Source organism: Ursus maritimus, unplaced genomic scaffold (genome assembly GCF_017311325.1).
Source record: "Ursus maritimus isolate PB19 unplaced genomic scaffold, ASM1731132v1 scaffold_12, whole genome shotgun sequence".
In the NCBI taxonomy this organism is placed as follows: domain Eukaryota; kingdom Metazoa; phylum Chordata; class Mammalia; order Carnivora; family Ursidae; genus Ursus; species Ursus maritimus.
Window position 1 is genome coordinate 67,692,340 of NW_024423564.1, and position 25,912 is coordinate 67,718,251.

Genomic DNA, 25,912 nt, shown 5'->3' on the forward strand with positions numbered 1-25,912 from the left:
TGTATAGACAAAGCAAATGTCAGATTCTTTCGATACTGTCACAGGCTCTTTTGTTTCTTTATCTCTAGATACGCTGGTCTTCACTTCTTGGGCAGTCACGAAAGCCTCTTTCTTCAAGAGCTTAGATCACTGCTAACGTCGGTTTCCCTGCTCTTTTATGTCCTGGAAGGGGCTAGTACACGTGTGGTGAGTTCTGAGCATGGACGAATTCATTCATCTATTCACTGCTGATAGTACTGTCACAGGAAAAGCTCCCCATTCCATCAGACTTCTCAAAGGGCACAGCATGAAAAAGTCTAGTTTCACTCACGCTTTAATAATCTCGGAATCATTTCTTTAGTCATTGGTTGCCATTCACAAGACTTCAGCCAAGTTTAAAGATATTTTTAGTGTCTTAATTTATATTAGAAATATATATTTTAAGAGTTCTATTGTGAAAGGTTAGCTCACATGGTAGGATTTGGTTAAACACCCCATAAGCAATGTTTTAAACTTTCCAATATTATAGTAATTCCCAGAATCCTAGTAAACACGGGAAACACGGGGCAAGTTGGTGGTGTTTCCATTAAGTCACAAAAAAAATTGTTAGCAAAGGCAGCACTATATTTTTATGATGAGGATTAAAACATTATTTACCAATCATAATCATTTGTTCTTCAAACTATAGGACATATAAAAATTATTCACGCTCCAAAGGATTGCAGGAGCTATTGATCCAAATTTCCTAATTTGACAAATAAAGATATATATAAATCACTGTTATATTCTCTCTAGTATAGACAGTATATACATAAAAGTATATACAAAGATATATATAGTATATATAAAGCAGGCTGTTACAGTCTCCTTAGAGACTATATATATTTTACTCCTTAGAGTAAATATAGCAATAACCATAAGACTGATTCAGTTTGCACTCAACAAGGAGAAAAGAAAAGCTGCCGCTCATGTAATTATGGCAGCTGTAGCATCAGTCTGGGGCTTAAAAGAAAGTTTATTTACAAAATCTTTTTCTAGTCTTCTTAAAACTGACTGTAAGAACAAGAACTAGCCATATTGCTGAAAATAGCACAGAAAGCAGGATTCATCTCCCTTTCATTCAGCAACAAATTTCTAATCCTTAGACAACCAGTGTGGTCTTTCGTTGTGAGAGCTAATAAATCTACATCTCCATGGACTCTTTCCATCTGCTGCTTTAAACCACTAACGGCTGGTTATGTCTATGGGGAAAACAAACACAAGACCTGAATAGACAGCTGATTTGCATAGGATGTACTATCCACTATATGAGTGTCTGCAAAGTCACAGGCTTTTAAAGCCATAGAACTTCTCTATCAAAATGGATTTTATTAACTAAATAAAATATATATCGGCACAGACAAAGTAGGAATCGGTCTCTAAACTATCAGTCCTGAGAAATATAAATGGTGCAGTCTGATAAACTGTTCAGACCAGAAATTCTAAATTCAAACACTATTCATTTACTAATTCAGGAATCATTTATTATGCTAAGCACTGAGATGGGCATGGGGAAAGATTACCAAGATTAACATTACCCATAAACTAATAATTCTGTTCTAGAAGACCTCAAATCCAATGGAGAAGTCAAATATAAGCAAGTAATTACGATACTATGTGAGAAATTCTACCAGAAACAAGACAAAAGTGCTAAAAAAGCAATGTCAGAGAGGGCTCAATTCATTACATCAGGAAATCTACAAAAAAGGCTTCCAGTAGACGTGCCAATCTAGTCACTGAAACTCATGTTACAGGTTATCAACCCTTGGCCATGATAGTCTCCCTTTCCTAAAATGTACATTTTTAGGAAATGAGGATTTCCTAAAAATCCTCAACCTATTTAAAAAAATGAGATAAAAAAAAAAAAACTCCTCCTCTTAGCATTCAAGGCACTCCATAATACTGAAACAATGGATTTTATCTCCACTACTACCTTACTGTAACCTGAGCCTTCTAATAAGGAAGAACAATACACTGATTCCTGAACACATCCCATCCTTCCTCATCTCACATTCTTTATGGTTACATAGGAATACAGTCATCTACCTTACAAGACTGTTGAAAGGAACAATTTAAACAACACATATCAATGATTCTTAAGTTCTTTCACCATCTCTAATGACAAGGGTAGAGTGCACCCTGCACAAAATTTCCTTCCACGACCTGTTTTTTTTTTAAAGTTTCGTGTTCTGAGGCGCCTGGGTGGCACAGTTGGTTAGGCATCTGACTCTTGGTTTCAGCTTAGGTCATGATCTCAGGGTCATGAGACTGAGCCCCGAGTTGGGCTCCTTAAGTCTGTTTGAGGAGCGTGGAATCTGCTTGAGATTCTCTCTCCTTCTCCCTCTGCCCCTACTGCTCATGCTCTCTCTCTCTCTCTTTAAAATAAATAAAACTCTAAAAAAAAAAAAAAGGTAAAGTTTCATGTTTTATTCTTAAAATTCATACAAATTTTGCATTCTTCTAAGAAACCCTTACTTTTTAATATTAATATTGATAAATACTCATTAAATAGCAGGAGACTGAAAAAGAATAACCAGAGAAATGGAAGAAAATAAAATGCTATTAAGGAAGCCAAGAAAAGAGTGCTCAGAGAAGGATGAACAATAACAAATGCTGCCAGGAAACCCAAGAACACCTTGAATTTACTGACATGACAGTCAGTGGTCCCTTTTGTAAGAACAGTTTTGGGGTAGAAGAGTGATAGGAGCAGAAACCCAACTGCAGTGGGTTACAGAATAAGTAGGAGATGAGGAAATAAAGACAGAATCTAGAGAGCATTTCCACCTTCCATTTAATTTTCTATCCTTCACAGCAAATTTCTTTAAAAAAAATTTTTTTTAAAAGGAATGGATGGTATTCAGAGGATAAACAGAGATAGACAGATTACTTCTTCCACTCTAACATTATAAAAAGCTGGTAGCAACAAAATATCTGTAATCTTAGTAGTAAAGAAGCTAAAGTTTCCAAATTATAGCTATTTTCTCTGCGAAATAAAGAAGGAAATCAGCAGAGAGCAAAGAGACTGGAGATTTGAGAAGAGCAAGGAAATCTGAAGATAATGTAGACAACAAGATGATGAGTTAATTAAGGAAAAAGTAGGACTGGTGAGCAGTGCTGAGGACTAACTGACATTATCCATCATAATTGTATAGGGCCACCAATCTGTTCCATCTGTGGCTTTTTTCAGTAGACTATAGTGACACAAAGACAAAAGTTTTACCAGACTGATTTACCAGACTGACTGACAAAAAAATGGGACAAAAGATTTACGACATTGACTAAAGAGTTAAAGACTTAATGGACCATGCAATCAAAGCTAAAAATGGAGGAAAGTAAAGATGAAAGAACAGGAAGAAATCAGAAGGATCTAACAGAGTACACTGATAAGCCTAAGAACTGGTATACTTTAATAAGTAAATGAAGGAGCTGAAATCTATCAAGCTGTAGTGAGGAGGTTACCCAGCATTATGATTTCAGACGGGGAACATTTCAGTGGTATGACAATGCACAAACTACAGTCCTGAAGAGGGTACAAAGGTAGACAAGAAATAATGATGATAAGATCCAGCAACTATGATGCTGAAATATTGATAGGGTCCACATGGTTGCTGAAGACAAAGATAATAAAGGTAATAGCAGGAGTTGGGAGACCTGTGCCTAATGACAGTATCTAACATGAAGGAAGGAATAATTAGAAGATTAGTAAATACAGCAGCCAGGAAGGAAAGGGTTTTAGACATAAGTACTGCTAAGAAAATTACCCTAATAGTTCACATTGAATTCCGCTTCAAATAAATTTGATTTATAAATGGATGTATTAATTTAACTGAAACCCTTTATTTCATAACTAAATAAATTTAGGACCCAAGAAGGGAATGTAACATGCTTATACATTGTACGGTAGGAACTTGAATCCATGTTTCTGCTAGAACATGCATATTTAACTAAATAGAACAGATGGAGGAGGGTTGTTTATCCTAGAAAAGAGCAGATCATCAATTATTCTACATTAATATGGTGTTAATAAGACAGAGGGGTACCTGGGTGGCTCAGTTGGTTAAGTGTCCAACTCTTGGTTTCGGCTCAGGTCGTGATCTCAGGGTTGGGAGACTGAGCCCTGTGTCGGACTCCATGCTCAGTGGGGAGCCTACTTGAGATTCTCTCCCTCTGCCCCTCCCCTCAAACGTGCTCCCACACACACTCTCTCAAACAAATAAATAAATCTTTTTTTTTTAAAGGACTATTTGGGGGGCACATGGCTGGCAGAGCATGTGACTCTTGATCTCAGAATTATGAGTTTGAGCCCCACACTGGGTGTAGAGTTTACTTAAAAATAACATCTTAAAAAAAAAGAAGACTATTTAGCAATAACTAGGTTAAAACTAAACATCCGCATAAATAACGTTAAATACATCAATTCTCAGAATAGTTTGCATCTATGTATGTTCTCAACATAAATTTTCATTCTTTCATTTGTCAGAAAGGGAATATCTTATAACTACCTCTATATGGAAAGCTGTAAGGAGCTTTACATAATAAACATGCCTAAGTAAGCGCAATGAGAAAGGTCACTTTTGTTACAAAACCTAAGCCCTAAAGGCAGCCTCAGAGATTTCCTCACTAGACCTACCACAGCCTCTGCATGTGACATTGCACACAGCACAAAGCACAGACCCTGGAGTCTCTTAGGTTCAACAGAGGATTCTTCTCTGTTGCTTAAATGCAAGCTCAGTCCGTCAAGTAAAATTCCTTCAAAATAGGTAGGCTTTTTATAGAGGAAAAATATGCTCCTCAGGGTAAAAGGATAACTGATTTTCTCAAATATCCTATTTTAGAATTTGCATAGGTTTACAGTTAAGATTCCGCACTCAAACCTCACAGGAAATCATTCTCTTTTCAAAGTAATCCTCCTTTCATTCATTTATTCTACAAATTAAGTACCCTCTGTGTACCAGGCGTTATTCTGGGTTCTAGAGATACAATTGTTCATTTAAAAAGATAAGGAGTGCCTGGGTGGCTCAGTCGGTTGAGCGTCTAACTCTTGCTTTCAGTTCAGGTCATGATCAGTTCAGGCCATGGGATCGAACCCCATGTCGGACTCCAAACTGGGCATGGAGCCTGCTTGGGATTTACTCTCTCTCTCTCTTTCTCTCTCTCCCCCACCCCTGCCAGCCCCCTTGCTTGTTCTTTCTCTCTCTTAAAAAAAAAGAAAAAAAGGATAAAAATCTCTGACTTCTTGGAGCTTACATTCAAATGGCTATAAGCAGACATTAAACAAGACAATGAATATAGCAAATATACAGTATGTTAGAACATGATAAATGCAATAAAGAAAAATAAACAAGGTAAGGGGACAGAAATGTGAGAAGGATTTTTCATGCAAATTTGATATTTAAGATGTTGAACATATTGATGAAAAAGCTATTCTAATATATTGAGGCAAATACATTTAATCCAACTCCTATCAAAATCCCAGCAAGACTTCTTGTAGGTAGAAACAAGCTTATTCTAAATTTTATATGAAAAAGAATTAGATAGCTAAAACAATTTTGAAATAGAAGAATAAAGCATAAGGAATCACTCTAACCAATGCTAAGATTTAAGGATAGTCTCATAGGCCAATAGAACAGACTAGAGAACCCAGAAATAGGCCCAATTTATTTTTGACATATAAGTGTAAGAGAAATTCAATGGAGAAAGTACAGACCTTTCAATTAACTGTACAGGAGCAACTGAACACCCACAGGCAAGACAAGACACAAACAGATGAACCTCGACCTACACCTCACACCGTATGAAAAATTAATTCAAAAAGCATCATGGATATAAATATAAAACTACAAAACTTTGAAAGATGGTACAGGAAGATCTTAGACCCACCTCATCCCACAGATACCCTTAGATAACATCCACATCAGTGTAAAAAACCCAGGGGATAACCCAAATCCTGACAGAACAGACTCTCCACAGCTAAATGTAGAGAAGAGCCACATGGAAGAGGGTAGAAAGGAGGAGACGGGGTGTCTGGGTGGCTCAGTGGGTTGGGCGTCTGCCTTTGGCTCAGGTCATGATCCCAGGGTCCTGGGATTGAGCCCTGCATCGGGCTCTCTGCTTGTTGGGGAGCCTGCTTCTCCCCCTACTGCTGCCCCTGCTTGTGGTCATGCTTGCCCTCTCTCTGTCAAATAAATAAAAAATCTAGGAAGGAAGGGAGGGAGGAAGGGAGGAAGGGAGGAGAAAGGAAGAAAGAGGGAGGGAACTTACGCAGACAGCTGGTCTGACTGCATGCCCCACCCACCAATAAAAGCTTCTGAGTTGGAGCGCCTGGGTGGCACAGCGGTTAAGCGCCTGCCTTCGGCTCAGGGCGTGATCCCGGCGTTATGGGATCGAGCCCCACATCAGGCTCCTCCGCTATGAGCCTGCTTCTTCCTCTCCCACTCCCCCTGCTTGTGTTCCCTCTCTCGCTGGCTGTCTCTCTCTCTGTCGAATAAATAAATAAAATCTTTAAAAAAATAAAAAATAAAAGCTTCTGAGGGGACAACACAGGGAGACCACCCTGAAATTCAGTGGTACTGGATCTCTGGTCTGAATCAACTCAAGCCCAAGGTGGCCCCAGAGTGGCCCACTAACAACACAGGCACCAAACCTTGCTCACAACAGAAAGAGAGTGCCATTACAGACGACTACACTGAAGGTAAATGTGGCTCAACCACAACAGTATGGTGCACACAACACACGTAGGAGATACCCCTGAAGCACCAGATTCTCGTGAACAGAGGGTATTGCACTGCAGGCCACTACAAGATCTCTTCTTCATAAGGCAACTACCTTCAAGAACAAGAGATATAGCTGACTTTCCTAACACAGAAAAACAAACACAGACAGACAAAATGTCCCAAATGAAAGAACAGGACAAAATCACAGCAAGAGACCTAAGCAAAACAGAGGTAAGTAATTTGCCTGATAGAAAATTTAAACTAATGGCCACGGCCACAAGATACTCACTGGACTTGAGAAAAGAATGAAGGACCTCAGTGAGACCCGAAATAGATCGAAAACATAACAAAGAACAAATTAGAGATGAAGAACTCAGTAACTGAAACTAAAAATACACTAAAGGGAATAATAGTAGACTATAAAAAGTGAAGAATGGATAAATGACCTGGAGGACAGAGTAACAGAAAGCGATCAAACTGAACAAGAGAGAGAAAAAGGAATAATAAAAATTACAACAGACTAAGGGAACTCAGCGACACCATCAAGCATAATAACATTCACATTATAGGGATCCAGAAGGAGAAGAGAGAGGAAAGGAGACAGAAAAAAATGTATTTGAAGAAATTACAGCCGAAAACTTCTTGATCTGCAATAAAATTTAACATAAAGTAATTTATAGTCAAAACTATGTATAAATAGGGGCGCCTGGGTGGCACAGCGGTTAAGCGTCTGCCTTCGGCTCAGGGCGTGATCCCGGGTTATGGGATCGAGTCCCACATCAGGCTCCTCCGCGATGAGCCTGCTTCTCCCTCTCCCACTCCCCCTGCTTGTGTTCCCTCTCTCGCTGGCTGTCTCTATCTCTGTCAGATAAATAAATAAAAATCTTAAAAAAAAAAAAAACTAGGTATAAATAAGCTCAATGTTCAAAACTTGCAATGTACAGGATATCATCCATTTGCCCCTCCAGATCATCCTCTGTACCCCAAAAGGCAGGATCATTATGAACTATATCAGGAGGTTCCCTTGCCCTTTCTGTCCAGATGGACAGATTCTCTCTCTCTGTCAAATAAATAAATAAATAATCTTAAAAAAAAAAAAAAAGAAAGTGAAAAGAAGAATACAGAATGGTAGAAAATATTTGCAAATCATACATCTGATAAGGACCTAGTATCCAGAATACATAAAAAACTCTTACATTCAACAACAGCAAAACAACAAAACTTTTAAATGGGCAGAGTACTTGAATAGACATTTCTCCTAAAATGCATATAAATGGCTAAAAAAGCACATGATAAAAAAGATTTTCAACATAATTAATCATCAGGGAAATGCAAATCAAATGAGATACCACTTCACATCCACCAGGATAATATAATAAAAAAATAACAGTTTTTTTAAATGGAAAATAAGTGTTGGCAAGTGTGTAGAGAAACTGGAACCCTTGTACATTGCTGGTGAGGATGTAAAATGGTATAGCAACTGTGGAAAACAGTTTGGCAATTTCTCAAAAAGTTAAAGACAGAATTATCATATGACCCCTCAATTCCACCCCCAGTAATATACCTCAAAGAATTGAAAACAGGTACTCAAACATGTATACATACATGCATGTTCACAGCAGCACTATTCACAACAGCCAAAAGGAAGAAACATTCCAAATGTCCATCAACAGATGAATGGATAAACAAACTGTTATATACATACAACGGGAAATTATTCAGTCACAAAAAGAATGAAGTACTGATACATGCTAGAATGTAGGCAGACCATCCAAACATTATGCTAAGCCAAAGAAGTCAGACACAAAGGTTACACAGGGTACAATTCCATTTATAGGAAATAACCAGAACAGATGAATCCATAGAGACAGAATGCATATTGATGGTTGCCAGAAGCTGAGTGGAAGGGGAAAGAGGGAGAAGTGCTTAATGGATACGGGGTTTTACTTAGGAGTGATGGAAATGTTTTACAAATGGACAGAGGTGGTGGTTATACAACACTGTGAATGTACTAAATGTTCACTAACTGTTCACTTTAAAACGGCTAATTTTATGTTATGTGAATTTCATCTCAATAAATTATTTATAAAAGGATATCTAGGGGCACATGGGTGGCTCAGTCAGTTAGGCATCTACCTTCGGCTCAGGTTTGATCCCAGAGTCCTGGGATCTGGCCCGCATCGAGCTCCCTGCTGGGTGGCGAGCCAGCTTCTCCCTCTCCTCCCCACTTGTGCTATCTCTGTCTCTGTCTCTCTCTCTCTCAAATGAAAGAATAAAATCTTTAAAATAAATAAATAGACAAATAAATACAAGAATATCTATACCATATGACCGTCATCAATATGCTAGGAATCAAACTCATTAATTTCCTCTCCCAACTTGTTCCTTTTCCTATACACCCAATTTCAATTAAAAGTACCACAATCTAACCCTCAAAGTTTTAAATGAATTCATTCTTCTTTCTTTTTTTTTTTTTTTTTTTAAGATTTTATTTATTTATTTGACAGAGACAGAGACAGCCAGAGAGAGAGGGAACACCAGCAGGGGGAATGGGAAAGGGAGAAGCAGGCTCGATCCCAGCACCCTGGGATCAGGCCCAGAGCCCAAGGCAGACGCTTAACGACTGAGCTACCCAGGCGCCCCTCATTCTTATTTCTTGATTCTCTTCTACCTAATCCAGCAGTTTTCCATGAGTATAACTTTATTATAAATAACTGCTTCTATTACTATTCAAGTTACCTAAAAGCAAGCAAATAAAAAGTAACGTTTAGTTTATACTTAGGACAAATCTGGCACTATGTTATTTCAAATGGATTGTCTCATTTTATCCTAATAACTCTGAGAAAGCCCTATAATTATCTTGATTTTAAAGATGAGAACACTGATGATTAAAGTTCAGTGACTTCCCTAGGTTTCTATGATTACTAAGTGGCAGGACAAGAACATGGAATACAGGCCTACAGCTTTAGCTAGTATTTATTTCCTTTGTAAAGTAGAACGCATTCACAATCATTTCATTCAAATATACTTTCTTGAGTAGGAATAAAAAAAGTACAAATTAATGGGTAAGTCCAAAGGAGTTATTTACAAGTATCACTTATCATGACTTCTGGATTGTATCTCCAAAGGAGGTAGCGAAATTTTTTTTTAAATGCAAACAACAAAATCTATTACCTCCTTAACAGTTTAACAATGTTGCATGATGCTCTCCATTCCACCTCATTGTAGACGCACTTTATTTTGTCCCTAGCCCATTAAAAATTAATACTCAGCAGCAAAACTTTTTCTTTTTGATATAGTCAGATTTTTTCCCTCTTATGACTTGTGCTGCTTTTTGTACTCTAAGAAACATTTACCTCATCCAAAATCACAAAGACTTTCTCCTGTGTTTTCCTTTACATGTTTTATTATCTTACCTATTTCAAGTTAATCTTTGTATATAGCATGAGGTAAAGGTCAAAGTTTTGTGTTTTTTTCCCCTCATGTAAATTGTGCCGGCAACATTTGTTGAAAAGACTATCTTTTCCCTATTTAATTATGTTGGCACATTTATCTATTTCTGGACTTTCTATTCTGTTCCAGTGATCTACATGTCTATCCTTATACTGATATCACACTGTCTGGCTCACTGTACCTTTATAGCAAGTCACAAAATTGGGTGAAGTGATTCCTCTAAGTTTGGTCTTCTTTTTCAATATTTTTGTTATTCTAGGGCCTCTGCATTTCAATATAAATTTGAAACCATCTTGTCACTTTCTGAAAAAGACTGTTTGGGTTTTTAATAGGATTGCATTGAATCTATAAATCAATAGGGAAAATTTACATATCAAGTCTTCCAACCATTAACATATTCTATCACTATTCATTTAGGTCTTTTTTAATTTCTCTCAGTTATGCTTTATAGTTAAAACCTACTGGTCTTACAAATGAGTTCTTAAGTTTATATTTACTTATTACATATTTTTAAGCTATTGTAAATAGTAGTGATTTTTAAACTTCAATTTCTAATTGTTCATTGCTGGTATAGAGAAATATAATTGATTTTTGTTTTTCATATATTGATTTTTGTATAAAATACAGATAAGAAAATAAAAACATGAGGGGCACCTGGGTGGCTCAGGGTGTGATCCTGGCATTATGGGATCGAGCCCCACATCAGGCTCCCTGCTCTGCTGGGAGCCTGCTTCTTTGTCTCCCACTCCCCCTGCTTGTGTTCCCTCTCTCTCTGGCTGTCTCTCTCTCTCTGTCAAATAAATAAATAAAATCTTTTTAAAAAAAAAAGAAAAGAAAAACATGAGCCACAGATAAGGAGAAAATATTTAAAAGCATATTATCTGATATACAACTAGTATCAGAATAGACAAAGAACTCTTAAGACTCAATAATAAGACAGACAACCTAAAATTTTTTAACTGACAAAATATTTGAACAGAAGATATACAAATGGCAAATAAACATAAAAAGTAATTCAACCTCATTAATCAGAGATGCAAATTAAAATCACATTAAATACCCCTATGTACCCATTAGGGTAGCTACAATTAAAATGATAATACCTAATACTGACAAAGATGTGAAGGAAATGTTAGTGGAAATGCAAAAATGCCACTTTGGAAAACAGTTTGGCAGTTTCTTATAAAGATTAACATACACTTACCATATATCCCAGCAATCTCATTCCTAGGTATTTATCAAGCAGAAATGAAAGCATAAGCCCACACAAATACCTATACACAAACTTTCATAGGAGGTTTCTCAGTAACAGGCAAAAACTAGAAACAATCCAAAGGATCAGCTGATGAGTGGACCAAGTCTGATTATACCCACGCCAAAGGAGTGCTTTCAGCAATAAAAACAGAACTGCTAATACTGAAAACAATGTGAATGAATCTCAAAACCATTATGCTAAGTAAAAGAAGACACAAAAGACTACATACTATATGATTCAATTTATATGAGATTCTGGAAAAGGCAAAAATCACAGTAATAGAAAACAGATCAGTGGTTGCCAAGGGCTGGGGCTGGAGGAGAGAACAGACTGCAAACAAGAGACAGGGAATATTTTGGGGTGATAGAAATTTCAATACCCTCATTTTCTATACCATATCATGTCTTGGTGGTAGTGACACAACTATATACATCTGGGAAAATTCATCAAATTGTACACTTAAAATGGGTGAACTTTATCCTATGAAAATTATACCTCAATACAACAGACTACAATATAGATACAGAGATCTCCAACTCTCACAGTAGAAAATGCAAAGCTACAGCTACAGAAAAGTTAGACTGAAAGGGGAAGTTGCTGAGTTTAGAATCTCTTTGTAACACAAAAGTGGAGAAAACAAAAATCTATGGGTATTGCTCTTTGAAGTCATTATGTGATAAAGAATAATCACGTCCATTAACAGATGAATAGATAAGGAAGATGTGGTATATACATGCAACGGAACATTACTCAGCCATCAAAAAGAATGAAATCTTGCCATGTGCAACAATGTGGATGGAATTAGAGGGTGTTAATATTAAGCAAAATAAGTCAGTCAGAGAAAGACAAATACCATATGATTTTACTCACATGTAGAATTTAAGAAACAAAACAGATGAGCATAGGGGAAGGGAAGGAAAAATAAAATGAAAACAGAGAGGGAGACAAACCATAAGAGACTCTTAAGTACAGGAAACAAACTGAGGGTTGTTGGAAGGGAGTTGGGTGTGGGGGGGTAAGTGGGATGGACATTAAGGAGCGCGCTGGGTGTTATATGCAACTAATGAATCACTAAATTCTACCCCTGAAACTAATAATATACTATATGTTAACTAAATTGAATTTACATTTAAAAATTTTTTTTAATCACAAAGATCTAAAAAAATAATAATAAAGCTTAACCATATTTCAAATGTTTAAAAAAAAAGAATATGAAATGTTCTAAGTAGTATCACGGATTTTTAAATTCTTTTAAAAGTGTACCCCATATATGCTCACCTCAAGAAAGTTCTGAGCTATTATTAAATTAAAAATACAATAATAGGGGCACCTACGTGGCTCAGTCAGTTGGGCATCCAGCTTTTTTTTTTAAAGATTTTATTTGAGAGAGATAGAGAAAGAGAGGGAGAGTACAGAGGGAGAAGGAGAAGCAGAGAGAGCTGAGCAGAGAGCCTGATGTGGGACTCGATCCCAGGTCCCTGAGATCATGACCCAAGCTGAAGGCAGACACCTAACCAACTGAGCCACCAGGTGCCCCAAAGGTACCCGACTCTTTTTTAGTTCAATCTGGTGTTGAGCTTTGGTTCTTTAAAGCATACTTTTCTCTCTGTTAAATCTCATTTGCTGGTTCTCCTTGAGCCATCGTTTCTGTTTGTGAGGTTCTGACTGAATGTATTCAACATGGAAAATGTGCCAACAGCATATGTGATAAGCATTCTTTCTATGTGTTTATTAAAGAAGTTGATGAATATGATTATTAAGACAAGGACAAGAATAGAGATCTGTGTGACATCATTTCAGGCTGGTAGTGACACATTATAAAAATCAACCTTCTTTTGCAGACATTATACTTCAAACAAGTAGTAATCCAACCAGCTATAATATTAGCAAAGATATTCCAAGAAGTTCTTTACTCATTTAATAAGAAATTATACATTGCTTACAATGCACCACATATAACGCTAAATGTAGATTAGAAACATGACGATGGACAGAGTCACTCTTTGGAAATGATCATTCCTATTGTTAAAAAGGAAACCGTAGGCCCAAAATGGCATCCCTTAGGTTAAAGCCTCAATTCAGTAAACCTAGAATTAATACCTAACCTCACTGCAATTTCAACCCCCAGGAATATAACCTTTAACCCATCTAATGGACTTTCCTGGTCAATACTAGGAAATTTACTAATAGACTCCTGCTCCCCTTAAGAGGCAACCTTGCCTAAATAATGCATTCCCTGCTAATAAACTCCTTTCTTCTTTCTTTGTATGCCCTCTTCCTGCCTTTAAAAACCTCTTCCTTGCTTAATTTCTTGGAGCTCCCTTCCACTTGCTGGATGAGATGCTGTCTGATTCATAAATCATTTAATAAAGCTAATTAGATCTTCAAATTTACCTGGGTTGATTTTTGTTTTTTTAACACTGTAAAAGCATCATTCCTGTAAAGGCAATGTCTGCCAACAAAGTAAAAAAAGAATCCCAAAAGTACATTTGGAGAATCGGTTAAACCTTACCAATTAAAAGATTCTTGGGATTTACAATTCTCCTACTAAAATGCCAATATTCAGTACAGTTCACTGGTTAGGCCAACCTTTATACTGAGGTATAAATTACTTACATTCTGATTTCCAAGAAAAAGCATCCAAGCCTAATCCTTTCATCTGTGAGCTCTCTCTCTAGTTCCTCATTACCCATTTGTTAATCTCAATGAAAACTCATTCATTCAATAATCATTAATTATTATACATTATAGGAAGCTATCAAAAGATTTTAATCAAGTGAATGGCTAAACATTAGTGCTGCATAAATATTAACCAAATAAAAAAACTGAAGACAAAGCTAGAAGAAGGTACAGCATAGGTTACGCAGTTAAAGGTACGGTAGTAGCATTGTGTGGTAACAGATGATACCAGTGAAGAGTGGCCTGGAAAGGAAGAAGACCGAATACGGTATTCACATGAGGACACCACAATGATCTAAGCAAAAAGACTGTAAATACAGCTTAGAATGGGCCACAACTGCGGTGAAAAAAATGTGGTCTACTTGGAGATGTTGGGAGCTAAGGCTCTCTGGGTGACTGGATAGGGAGGGGAGGAAGGGCAAAGGAGGAGTCAAGAAGGAGTTCCAGGTATCTGGCTTTCAGCTACTGGCTGGGTAATAGCGCTATTTAACAAGACAGGGAACAACCAAGGAAGAACTGGTTTAGGGGAATAGAAAGGCAGAATAAACAGACTGAGTCTTGGGGAATCTGGGTGGCTCAGTCAGTTAAGTGTCTGCCTTCAGCTCAGGTCATGATCCAGGGATCCTGGGATTGAGCCCCAAGTCAGGTTCCCTGCTCCAAGGGGAGCCTGCTTCTCCCTCTCCCTCTGCCCCCCTCTCTGCTTATGTACTCAATCTCTCTCTCAAATAGATAAAATCTTAAAAAAAAAAAAAAAACGGAGTCAGACATGATGATATAGTTCAATGGATTCATGTCAGAAATAAAGAAGACAGGGGCGCCTGGGTGGCACAGCGGTTAAGCATCTGCCTTCAGCTCAGGGCATGATCCCAGCGTTCTGGGTTCGAGCCCCACATTAGGCTCCTCCGCTATGAGCCTGCTTCTTCCTCTCCCACTCCCCCTGCTTGTGTTCCCTCTCTCGCTGGCTGTCTCTATCTCTGTTAAATAAATAAATAAAATCTTAAAAAAAAAAAAAAAAAGAAATAAAGAAGACAAAGATCAAAGTTTTAGATATTACTTAACATATTCATGAGAAAGCAAAGCAGAAATTAAGTTTACTTTAAGGATGTGAAAAAGTATCAGATACATCTTGGTCTTCCAACTTCTAATCCAGAGGTGTTTCTCCCATGCCACTTTTAACACTAGATTTTCAACTGTATATAAATTTCTTTTTAAAGATCTTATTTATTTATCTATTTATTTGACAGAGAGAGACAGCGAGAGAAAGAACACAAGCAGGGGAAGCGGGAGAGGGAGAAGCAGGCTCCCCACCGAGCAGGGAGCCGGACATGGGGCTCGATCCCAGGACCCTGGGATCATGACCTGAGCCGAAGGCAGATACTTAACAACTGAGCCACGCAGGCACCCCTCCACTGTATATAAATTTTTTTAAAGACAAATTTAATCTTGGACAAGATGTCATCTAAGTTTTTTCCCATCTAGGAGCATACAATATAATAATATGACTGTATAATCCTTTTTATAAGAACATGACCTAGAAGCCACTAATCGGAATCACAGTTTCTACATATATGGGGGAAATGGGTCTTCAGAGAAATCCTCTCAACAGATACTAGGAAATGGGGGATAAGTCTAAAAATCTCTTCATAAACACCTATCATCTAGATTGCCTCAAAATGAAAATATTTGCAGGGTGCCTGTATAGCACAGGACTTTTGGTTTGGGCTCAAGTCGTGATCTCAGGGTCATGAGATCGAGCCCTGCCTGGGGTTCCGTGCTCAGCACCATGGGGGCTTCTTAGGACTCTCTCTCCCTCCCCCTCTATCTTTCCCCCCTTTAAAAAATAAATAAGGGTGCCTGGGTGATTCAGTCGGTTAACCAACGTACTCTTGCTTTCGGCTCAGGTGACCATCTCTCTTGGTGGTGAAACGGAGCCCCACATAGGGCTCCACCTCAGCATGGAGTCTGCTTCAGATTCTCTCTTCCTCTCTCTCTGTTTCCCACCCCCCACCACTCATGCACACACGCTCTCAAATAAATAAATAAATAAATAAATAAAATGTTTAAAAAGAAAATATTTGCTATATTAAGCTTTTGGCTATCCCTTCTCCAGACTCTGGTCAAGTCTAACTTCCAGCAAACTTACCTTCCCAATAACTACACCCAAGAATAATTGTTCTTGTCCCCTTTTAGTTACATTTTAAGTCACAATCGACAGTTCATTAAGCGTTAAATGTTAAGATCAGTTATTATAAATGACTCCTGTTGACCCAAAAATTCCTTGGAGGCTGGGTCTATGTAGCAATAAATCTATTGAGAATAAGAATACATGAGGGGCGCCTGGGTGGCACAGCGATTAAGCGTCTGCCTTTGGCTCAGGGCGTGATCCTGGCGTTATGGGACTGAGCCCCACGTCAGGCTCCTCCGCTATGAGCCTGCTTCTTCCTCTCCCACTCCCCCTGCTTGTGTTCCCTCTCTCGCTGGCTGTCTCTATCTCTGTCGAAAAATCTTTAAAAAAAAAAAAAAAAGAATAAGAATACATGGTAGGAGAGATTCTTCAGAAATGTCACAGCCAGAAGCTGGGAGGGCAGCACCCAGGTACATTCCAGCGTGGGGTAACTCAAAGCAGGAAAAGACGTTCGATACTAACCAGCAAATGTGCCACATAAAAAATCCTCGGATAGGAGAATGAAAAGGGAGGAACTAGCCGGAGGTTACCATAGATAAGTGAATAGCTCAGGAAAGAAAGGCACGGGAGAAAACAAAAGGCAGATCCTTGGGAGTAGAAAACTAAACAGAAGTCTAAAGAAGTAATTCTTTTACAAATCCATATACAAAATAAATAAACTAACTTTTTAAATGGGCAAAAAATATGAATAGACATTTCTTCAAGAAAGTTTGCAAATAGCCAATAATCACATTAAAAGATGCTCAATGTCATTAGTCATTAGGAAAATGTGAATCAAAACCACAAGATACCTCTTCAGATGCAAAAGGGTGTGCTCAATGACTGCTAAAACCAAAGACAGACAATAGCTAAATGACTGCTAAAATCAAAGACAACAGCAAACATTAGTGAGGATTTAAAGAAATCAAACCATCATACAGGGCTGGTAGGAATGCAAAACGGTGCAGCCACTTTGGTAAACAGTCTGGCAATTCCTCAAAATGTTAAACACAAAGTTACCATACAACCGAACAATCCTACTCCTAAGTATATACCCAAGAAAAATGAAAACATGTCCACATGAAAATCTTTAAACAAATGTGCGGAGAGGCATTATTCATCACAGTCAAAAGGTAGCAACAATCCAAATATCCATCAACTGACAGACAAAATGTGGCGCATCCATACAAGGGAGTATTATTCAGTGATAAAAAGGAACGAAGTACTTCCATGCTACAATGTAGACAGACCTTAGAAACGTCATGCTAAGTGAAAGAAGCCAGTCACAAAAGGCCACATTATTGTATGAGTCAATTTTTTTTTTTTAAGATTTTATTTATTTATTTGACAGAGATAGAGACAGCCAGCGAGAGAGGGAACACAAGCAGGGGGAGTGGGAGAGGAAGAAGCAGGCTCCCAGAGGAGGAGCCTGATGTGGGGCTCGATCCCGGAACGCCAGGATCACGCCCTGAGCTGAAGGCAGGCACTTAACCGCTGTGCCACCCAGGCGCCCCCTGTATGAGTCAATTTATATGAAATATACAGAATAGGCAAATGTACAGAGGCAGAAAGTAGATTAATGGTTACACAGTGCTGGGGGGATGGGAGGATAAAGAGGTGACAGCTAAAGGGTACAGGGATTCTTTCTGAAGTGATAAAAATGTTTTAAAATTGACTATAGTGATGGCAGCATATATCTGTGAATATACTAAAAATCATTGCATAGTACAGTTTAATTGGGTAAATTGTAACTTACATGAATTACATCTCAATAAGCTTTTAAAAAGAAAAAGTAATTCAGGAATACTCTACTTCAGTTGGCCTAGGCTAGGACTCCAGAAACCTCAGTTCAGGAATTCCCTCTGCAACACAACAGCTTAAAATAAAACATTCAGCTGTATTTTACTGGCAGTTAATTCTCAAAAGGGTGCATGTTAGAAGCAGTTATAATGCTTTAAAGAAAAACTGATCCCTAGGGCCATCCCAGTCCCACTGGATCAAAATCTCTATGATAGAGGGGCTCCAGGCTGGCTTAGTCAGTAGAGTGTAACTCTTGATCTCAGGGGTTGTGAGTTTAAGCCCCACGATGGGTGTAGAGATTTTTTTTTTTAAGGTTTTATTTATTTGAGAAAAAGAGAGCACAAACATGCGGAGGGGCAGAGAGAGAAGCAGGCTCCCTGCTGACCAGGAAGCCCAACACAGGGCTCAACCCCAGGGCACAGAGATCATGACCTGAGCCAAAGGCAGATGCTTAACCAACTGAGCCACCCAGGAGCCCCAAAAGATTACTTTAAAATCTAAATTAACCAATCTCTATGATAGGGTACATAGATCTATATATTTTTTGTGTATTTCAGAGGTTAAAAGGAAGAAGATGTGGGGCTTTAATAGACATGCTGAGAACAAGTGGGGAAATTTGAATATAATCTTTCTATTAGATGCTGTTATTAAATTGATGTTAAACATTTTGGATCTGATAATATATTGTAGTTATTTAGAAGACTGTCCTTGGTCTTACAAAAAATACTTAAGGGTGAGGTATCATAAGGTCTGTGACTTGCTTTGAAATGTTTCAGGGGGAAAAAAATACATACAAACACACAGATAAAGCAAATGTGGCAAAATGCAAGTTACAACCAAACTGACCAATCTAAGTTAATATATGTGAGTATTCACTGTATTTGAAATTTTCAAAATAAAAAGTTAGGGAGTGGGAAAGTTCCTGATTCTTCCTGTGGCCTAAGAGTCACAAACTTCAGGTCATAAGGAAATCTTCTGATCCAAAAATTAACTTCCCACTTGCTATAAGAAGACTCCTTCCCCTATCTCCACTTCCCAGAATGGACAAATGGACAAAGCTTTCTAATCTATACATGCCAACCCAAAAGATTTATAATCCCAAAGAATAGATGAGATTATATTTTAATGGGAACAAGTTTCTGTTATTGTACCCTGAAATTTACTAGTGCGCCTTGTCCTTTAGGAAGAATGTGAGATCAGCAGGAAGTCAATGGATACCTTCAATAAAGAGGCAGAGGTACTGAGGATAAAAGGGTGGAAGATGCAATCACAGGCAGAAAACAACCTGCCCAGACTACACAGCTTAACAACTTTGTTAGATTCTGTCTATCATACAAATCCTAGACAAAGAAAAGGCTCATTCTTGCATCCAGTATATACTGAACTGCCCACTATCCTATCCTCATGTACTAAATATGTGTATCACATAACTACACACAGAAGCAAAATAACTTCACAAAGTTAAGAATCCTGTCTATTACAAAGCTGTTTCCCACAGGGCGCCTGGGTGGCTCAGTCGGTTAAGTGTCTGCCTTCGGCTCAGGTCCTAATCCCTGGGTCCTGAGATCAAGCCCTGCATCAGGCTCACTGAGCAGGGAGCCTGCTTCTCTTTCTCCTTCCCCTCTACGCTCTCTCTCGCTATCTCTGTCTCTCTCCCTCAAATAAACAAATAAAATCTTTAAAAAAAGAAAGCTCTTTCCCAGAAAATTTATTCAATCAACCATACTAAGTCTTTTTCTTGACTCTCCCTACATACTCAGTACCAGTGACAGCATAAGAGAGCAATCAGAATATATTCAATTAAATTCCATTCTTTTTTTTTTTTTAAGATTTTATTTATTTATTTGACAGAGAGAGAGACAACCAGCGAGAGAGGGAACACAAGCAGGGGGAGTGGGAGAGGAAGAAGCAGGCTCCCAGCAGAGCAGGGAGCCTGATGTGGGGCTCGATCCCAGGACGCTGGGATCACGCCCTGAGCTGAAGGCAGACACTTAATGACTGAGCCACCCAGGCGCCCCTAAATTCCATTCTTTTTTTATACTTTACTTTGAAAAATTAAACTATCCAAATCCTAAAAAGAAAAATAACAAAGGTGGCCATGGCAATCAAGAATTTGTTCATAGAGGAAGGGACTGTCTTTACTAACACTTACCAAGCCAGCAGTAAGAGAAGGTGCAGACTGTCCAAGGGACTGGTTCCTCATTCGAACCAGGTTTGATGCTTCTCCTGAAGACGGCCAAGTCACCTGTCCCACACTGCTATGTACACTGCTGGACAAGGGGAGCAGCTGCTTACCTTCAAACACAAGGTTTAGAAAATATACTTGTAATTATTTATCAATGAATGAAAACATACAATGATATCAAGTGGATAAAAGTACAGTGATCCAAAATAAGATGAAGTTCTGCCATATTCATTTTAGAATCTGTAGTCCTTTAAAAAATTCCGACTGTCTTGGTGGAGAGGAGAATTGTAAACGGAATACTGAAAACTGAATTGACTATTTTAAATTCTCTGTGATATCCATCACCACGCCAGCACCCAACCTAGCAGGCTGAGTTTTCCAGTCCCTTCCATGCTACATAGTTTCTCACCAACTCAGTGCAACATGAGTGCAGCTGACAGCTTCTCCTAGACAAGTTTGGCCCTTAGGTTTCCAGAAGATGAACACTGAATCTATAATGCTCTGGCCAGACTCCATGTGTTCAGTCCAGGTTGACTGACTGACTGCCTTAATCCCAATGAAAGTCTACAAGAAAGTCACTAATAAAAGACTAAGTATCAAGAATTGCAATGACTTTCTAATTGATGTCCTATTTCAATCCTATTTCAGTCCTATTCAATCTCTTCCTATTCAAGCTCAATCAAAATAGCCAGTCCTATTTCAATCTCTTCCTTCGTAATGTTCCTCACATTGCTGCTAGTGATTTGACCAAAACAAATGTGATATCATTCCTTGTCCGAAAAAAACTGCTGATGACTCCCTACTATTCAAAATTAGCCAAACTTTTAAAAAAACTAAAGAAATCCTCCTCCATAAATCCAGATTATCTTCCTAGCCTCATCTCCTTCAACTCTTTTCTACACCCATTTGCTCACTCAACTTCAATATTATGCCCTGCATTTTTACCTGAATTTACCTTGATCACCCAACTCACTTGAAAACCTTTCCTCTTCCTGGCAAAATCCTATTCAACATGGAAATACCCACTGTAATAAAGGTGAGAGCAAAAGGAGTTTTGAGTTTTGTTTTTGGTACAACATACATTTTATTGCAAACAAAATGTGATGCAAATTATTTGGAGGGCAATTTAGCAAAACTTACTAAAATTCGAATATGTTTGGACCCAGCATTCCACTTGTAGTAATGCAGTATAATGAAAAAATAGACCGGAATGCTCACCTTAGCAATGCTCACCAGAATAAAACTGAAAATAAATGTTTATTACAATTTAAAGAAATTATACTACCTCCACATGAAATACTAAACCCATTAAAAATAATGAGGCAGTTCAAAATGTAGTCAAGAGAAAAATGTTCAACATTTCCTGTTGAGTAAAGTAAGCAGAAAGGAAGTGTGTGGCATAAGATGCCAATTTTTGTTTTAAAAAAAGTCTGTGTATATTTACATAAGCTTTTAAATGTATATTTAAATATAATGGAGTATATATAAATAGTTGAAGGAAGGCAAAGAGAAGAAAGAAAAGATTAAGAGGAACTTTTCACTTTGACATAATACATGTCTTTGAACCCGAATTTTTTTTATTACTGGCATATTTACTTTTTTAATCAGAAAAATGCAATGTTTTTTAAAAAATCTAGTTATCTTTCAAGTCTGTTCGTAAATGTATGCTTCATCAGACAGCCTTCCCATAAAACTCTCTACAAAGAATAGTTCTCTACTCCAAACTCCCGTAAGGCCAGAGTAGAGACGGCCTGCCTGCTTTCCTTCTGCAAATGCTGCCAAGTTCTCCAGATCATCTGCCTACTCCTCATCTATATACTCTAAAGGAAAGCTAGCTCCTTGACTTGCCCTATCCACATACACAAAGGCTAGTATCATATCTCTATCTCCCTTCAAAATAAGGGCTTGCTGGGGAAAGAGGCTCACGCACCCACAAAAGAAACCCATTTGGATATATACTAGTCTGGGCTTGAAATGTACCAAGGACTGCCAAGAATTTGAGGAAAACAAACAACATAAGACAGAAGGAACAATATGAACAAATGGAGAAACTAGCCCTTTAGTAAAGAAATAACTCAGGGAAAAAAAAAAAAACTTAAAAAATTCTAATTATTCCTACAATGATTCAAGAGGCTAATATGCAAAATATTCCCAGTTAAACATGGCTGACTGAGCACATACTATTTTATCTTTTGTCACCCAGGACAGTAAATGAGAATAAAGAAGTAAAACAAACAAAGGCTATAATGAGGGAGGGGGGATTAACTGAGGAGATGAATTAGAATTTGGGGACAATCTGAAACAGACAGATGAATCATGACCAATGGAACTGGGAAAGAAAGACACAAGGTGTAATAAGCATAGAGGAGGTAGCAGTTGAATGGCAGTTAAATGAGATAGTAGCTACCCTGCAAAATCTCAGGTAAGTTCAGTACTCAGAAATGCGAGATACTAAAGAGGACATAAAATGAAGATGTAAGGCTGAACTCAGATGAACTGAAAATCTATAAAGACTCAAACACAACCACATTCCCACATTGTATCACCCAGTGGCCAATCACCAATTACCTCACAGGATAGAAGGGATATGGCATCTCAGAGCAAAGCAATGGATTCTGGTTATTAGGTGCTCAAAAGAGTTGATTCAGAAACAAAAGAAAACTTTAAAAACAATTTTTAATACAAAATTCTATTTACTCATATAATATTTATAAGGTAATATATCCTTAAAAGAAGAACAGAATACTATGAAAACAAAAAATGGTTCTATGTGATTAAATACACACCTGGCAAAACAACAATTTCAATAAAAGAATGGAAAGATAAAGCCGAGGAAATAGCCCTGAAAAGGGACAAAAATAAAAAGAAATTTAAAACTGGCAAGGAGTACACAGGAGGATTATATTTTCTTCTCTACTAATCTAATATTTTTAGCTGAGGCAAAATGGATTCTTTCTTTAATATTCTATTGATTGCTTAAAATTATGTCACATTTTAATTTTTTCCTATTTGGACCATGACTTCCTTGTATCATTTTTTCCCCTTGAATTTTTTAAAGATTTTTCTATGGGGAAGGTGGAGAGGCGCTGCAGGCTTTGGAACAGATTTTGAAAATGGGGGGGAAAAAAATCAAAAGAAGCAAAGGATATGAAGTCCACAGAAGTGAGCAGAGAGCAAAAGTCAAATTCAAAGGGAATAACCAATGATAGTAGTCAACTAGGAAATATCTAGCAGGCTGAGGAGGCTACCATTCAGAGATGTCATGAGGAAGTAGTAAAGAGAGGAAGACGGCCTTGCCCATAGTGTCCTATACAAAACTACCACCAGAGAAGAAACTGCCAAGATGCCAAGTCAGTTGATATACCCTAAAATATTGACAACACAGTCCCACATTTCTTAAAAAAACAAAATTAGATACTCACCTGACAGCGAACTGGCCAGGCTTCCTCTCCGCAACTTACAGTCATCCTGACTAAGTTGTCGCTGGAGTTTAGCTTTTCCGGTGGATGAAAATATGTCAGGATTACTGAGCTTTCTAAAAAGCAGGGGACTAAGTCCAGCTATCACATCCTTCAAAGAAAAAAAAGGTAAAACGTAAGTGTAATGTCTTTTTTGAAAAGTGTAAGGACTTTATATTAAACATCTTTACAACATTCACTGCAGTTAAAAAGTGCCAGCATTTTATACTTTCTGCTCAACAGCTAAAGCCAGAAACCTACTTCTTAGTAAAAGCTGTCTGGGTATGTTATGAAGGCTGTGGGACACTGATTATAAAATGCCAAAGGGGCACCTGGGTGGCTCAGTCGGTTGAGCATCCAACTCTTAGTTATGACTCAGGTCTTGATCTCCGGATCATGGGATTAAGCCCCAAGTCAGGCTCTGCATTCATCGGGGAATCTGCTTGGGATTCTCTCTCTCTCTCTCTCTCCCTCTGCCCCTTTCCCCCTCCCCCACCCACTCCTTCTCTCTCTTCCCCCTCTCTCTTAAAAAAAAAAAAAGGAAAAAATAAGTCTTTTTCCATAATGAGTACATGTCTAGTTATGTTTATTTTTCTCCTATTCACTCTTCCTATATCCAGTAAAGCATACTTTAGCTTTTAAAAAATCATAAATAGCAGACCTTCCTTTACCTGTTACACAAAGTTAGAAATGCCTCTATCATTCAATGAATGCTAAAATAAAATGTACAGCTTTCTTTATAGGTCTATAATAGAAGCTAAATACAATGAAAAAGCATGAAGTACTATGGAGAAAACGCAGACAATATGAAACGTTGAGAGGGCTTTCCTTTCGCCTTTATTTTAATCCAGTTCATCCCGCTGCATCCCAATGCCTGCCCCTCTTCACTCAGTAAGCAGCGTCCACCATATCATCAGGATTCAGACATTTGGGGGGCGCCTGGATGGCTCAGTCAGTTAAGCATCTGCCTTCAGTCAGGTCATGATCCCGGGGTCCTGGGATCAAGCCCCATGTTGGGCTCCCTGTTCAGCTGGGAGCCTGCTTCTCCCTCTCCTCCGGGCTTGTGCTCTCTCTTGCTATCTCTGTTACTATCTCTGTCTCTCTCTCTCTCAAACAAAATCTTAAAAAAAACAGTTTCAGACATTTTGAAGCAAACGCTCACCAATTGGCAGCATTAAAAGAGAAACTACTTTGAAAAAAAATAGGCAAATGAGACATCTTTCATAAGAAGGAAGCTATAATGAACACAGACAAGTTGCACATCTAAGTGATATGGACGGTACAAAGACAAAATGAGAAACATAAAAATAACTAAAATCTGTGTTACCTGCCATTTGAAGAACCAGACTCGAGTAACTAATAAAAGCCACAGGGGGGTAAAATGGAAAAATGCCAACCTCCTTAAGACTTAAAAAAAAAAAAAAAAAAAAAAAACTCTAAAGTCATACAGTGTGATTGGTGGGTTCACAAACATGGGAAAGTGCCAATATTGGTTGGTGGTAGCTATCCAGAATATAATTTATAAATGCTAAAGCATAAAAAAGTAAAGTTAAAGAAAAATAACAGAAGAAACAAGGAAGCAATATTTTTTAAATTCGTAGTAAATGGATAAAATGATAAAGAAAGATATTTAGGCATTGTATCATTAAAGCAAATGATGTGTGAAGATAATTGTAACAAGTGAGCAGAGAGGAAGGAGAATTGGAAGGCATAGCTAATACAAAAAGAAGACAGCAAGATAGCTGTCTATATTCCCACCATTTGGTGTGTCAGGAATGAAACAGTACCCGTGCATCAAGGACAAACCATGGAAGGAAGCAGGGTTTGGGCACTAATGCTGATAACCCACCAAAAAGGGGTGGCCATTCACACAGGCAACACCCTCAGCAAGCAGCTTTCGGTGGAGGAAAGTAAGGAAGCCCTGGAAGATATCAAGCTGAAATAACATCCCACATGAAGACAACATGGACAGGGAAAGGTCTCATCCCCAAAATAATTTACAAATGAGCTACATCAGAGAGCCAGCCCTGGGATGCTTGATACAGCGTATGGATGAGCAATTAGTCTCAGCCAAAAAAGGAACAACCACCACTATAGGACTAGACCAGTACCAATTAAGAGAAAGTCCTACCCTTTTCAATCACCCTATTCCCTATCATAACATACCAAAGGATAAAAAGCCAGAAA

General features: G+C 38.1%; 1 protein-coding gene across 2 annotated transcripts in view; it reads right to left on the bottom strand.

The window, feature by feature from the left end:
• MAST2 (microtubule associated serine/threonine kinase 2) overlaps nucleotides 1-25,912 on the bottom strand; it is a 201,301-nt gene that overhangs the window by 149,821 nt on the left and 25,568 nt on the right. For both annotated transcript variants that reach the window (XM_040627349.1, XM_040627348.1), the window contains exons 2-3: nucleotides 23,690-23,837; nucleotides 20,235-20,377 (exon numbers count right to left, since the gene is read on the bottom strand). In XM_040627349.1, coding sequence (XP_040483283.1) covers nucleotides 20,235-20,377; nucleotides 23,690-23,837 — 291 coding nt within the window. The remainder of the gene's footprint in view (nucleotides 1-20,234; nucleotides 20,378-23,689; nucleotides 23,838-25,912) is intronic.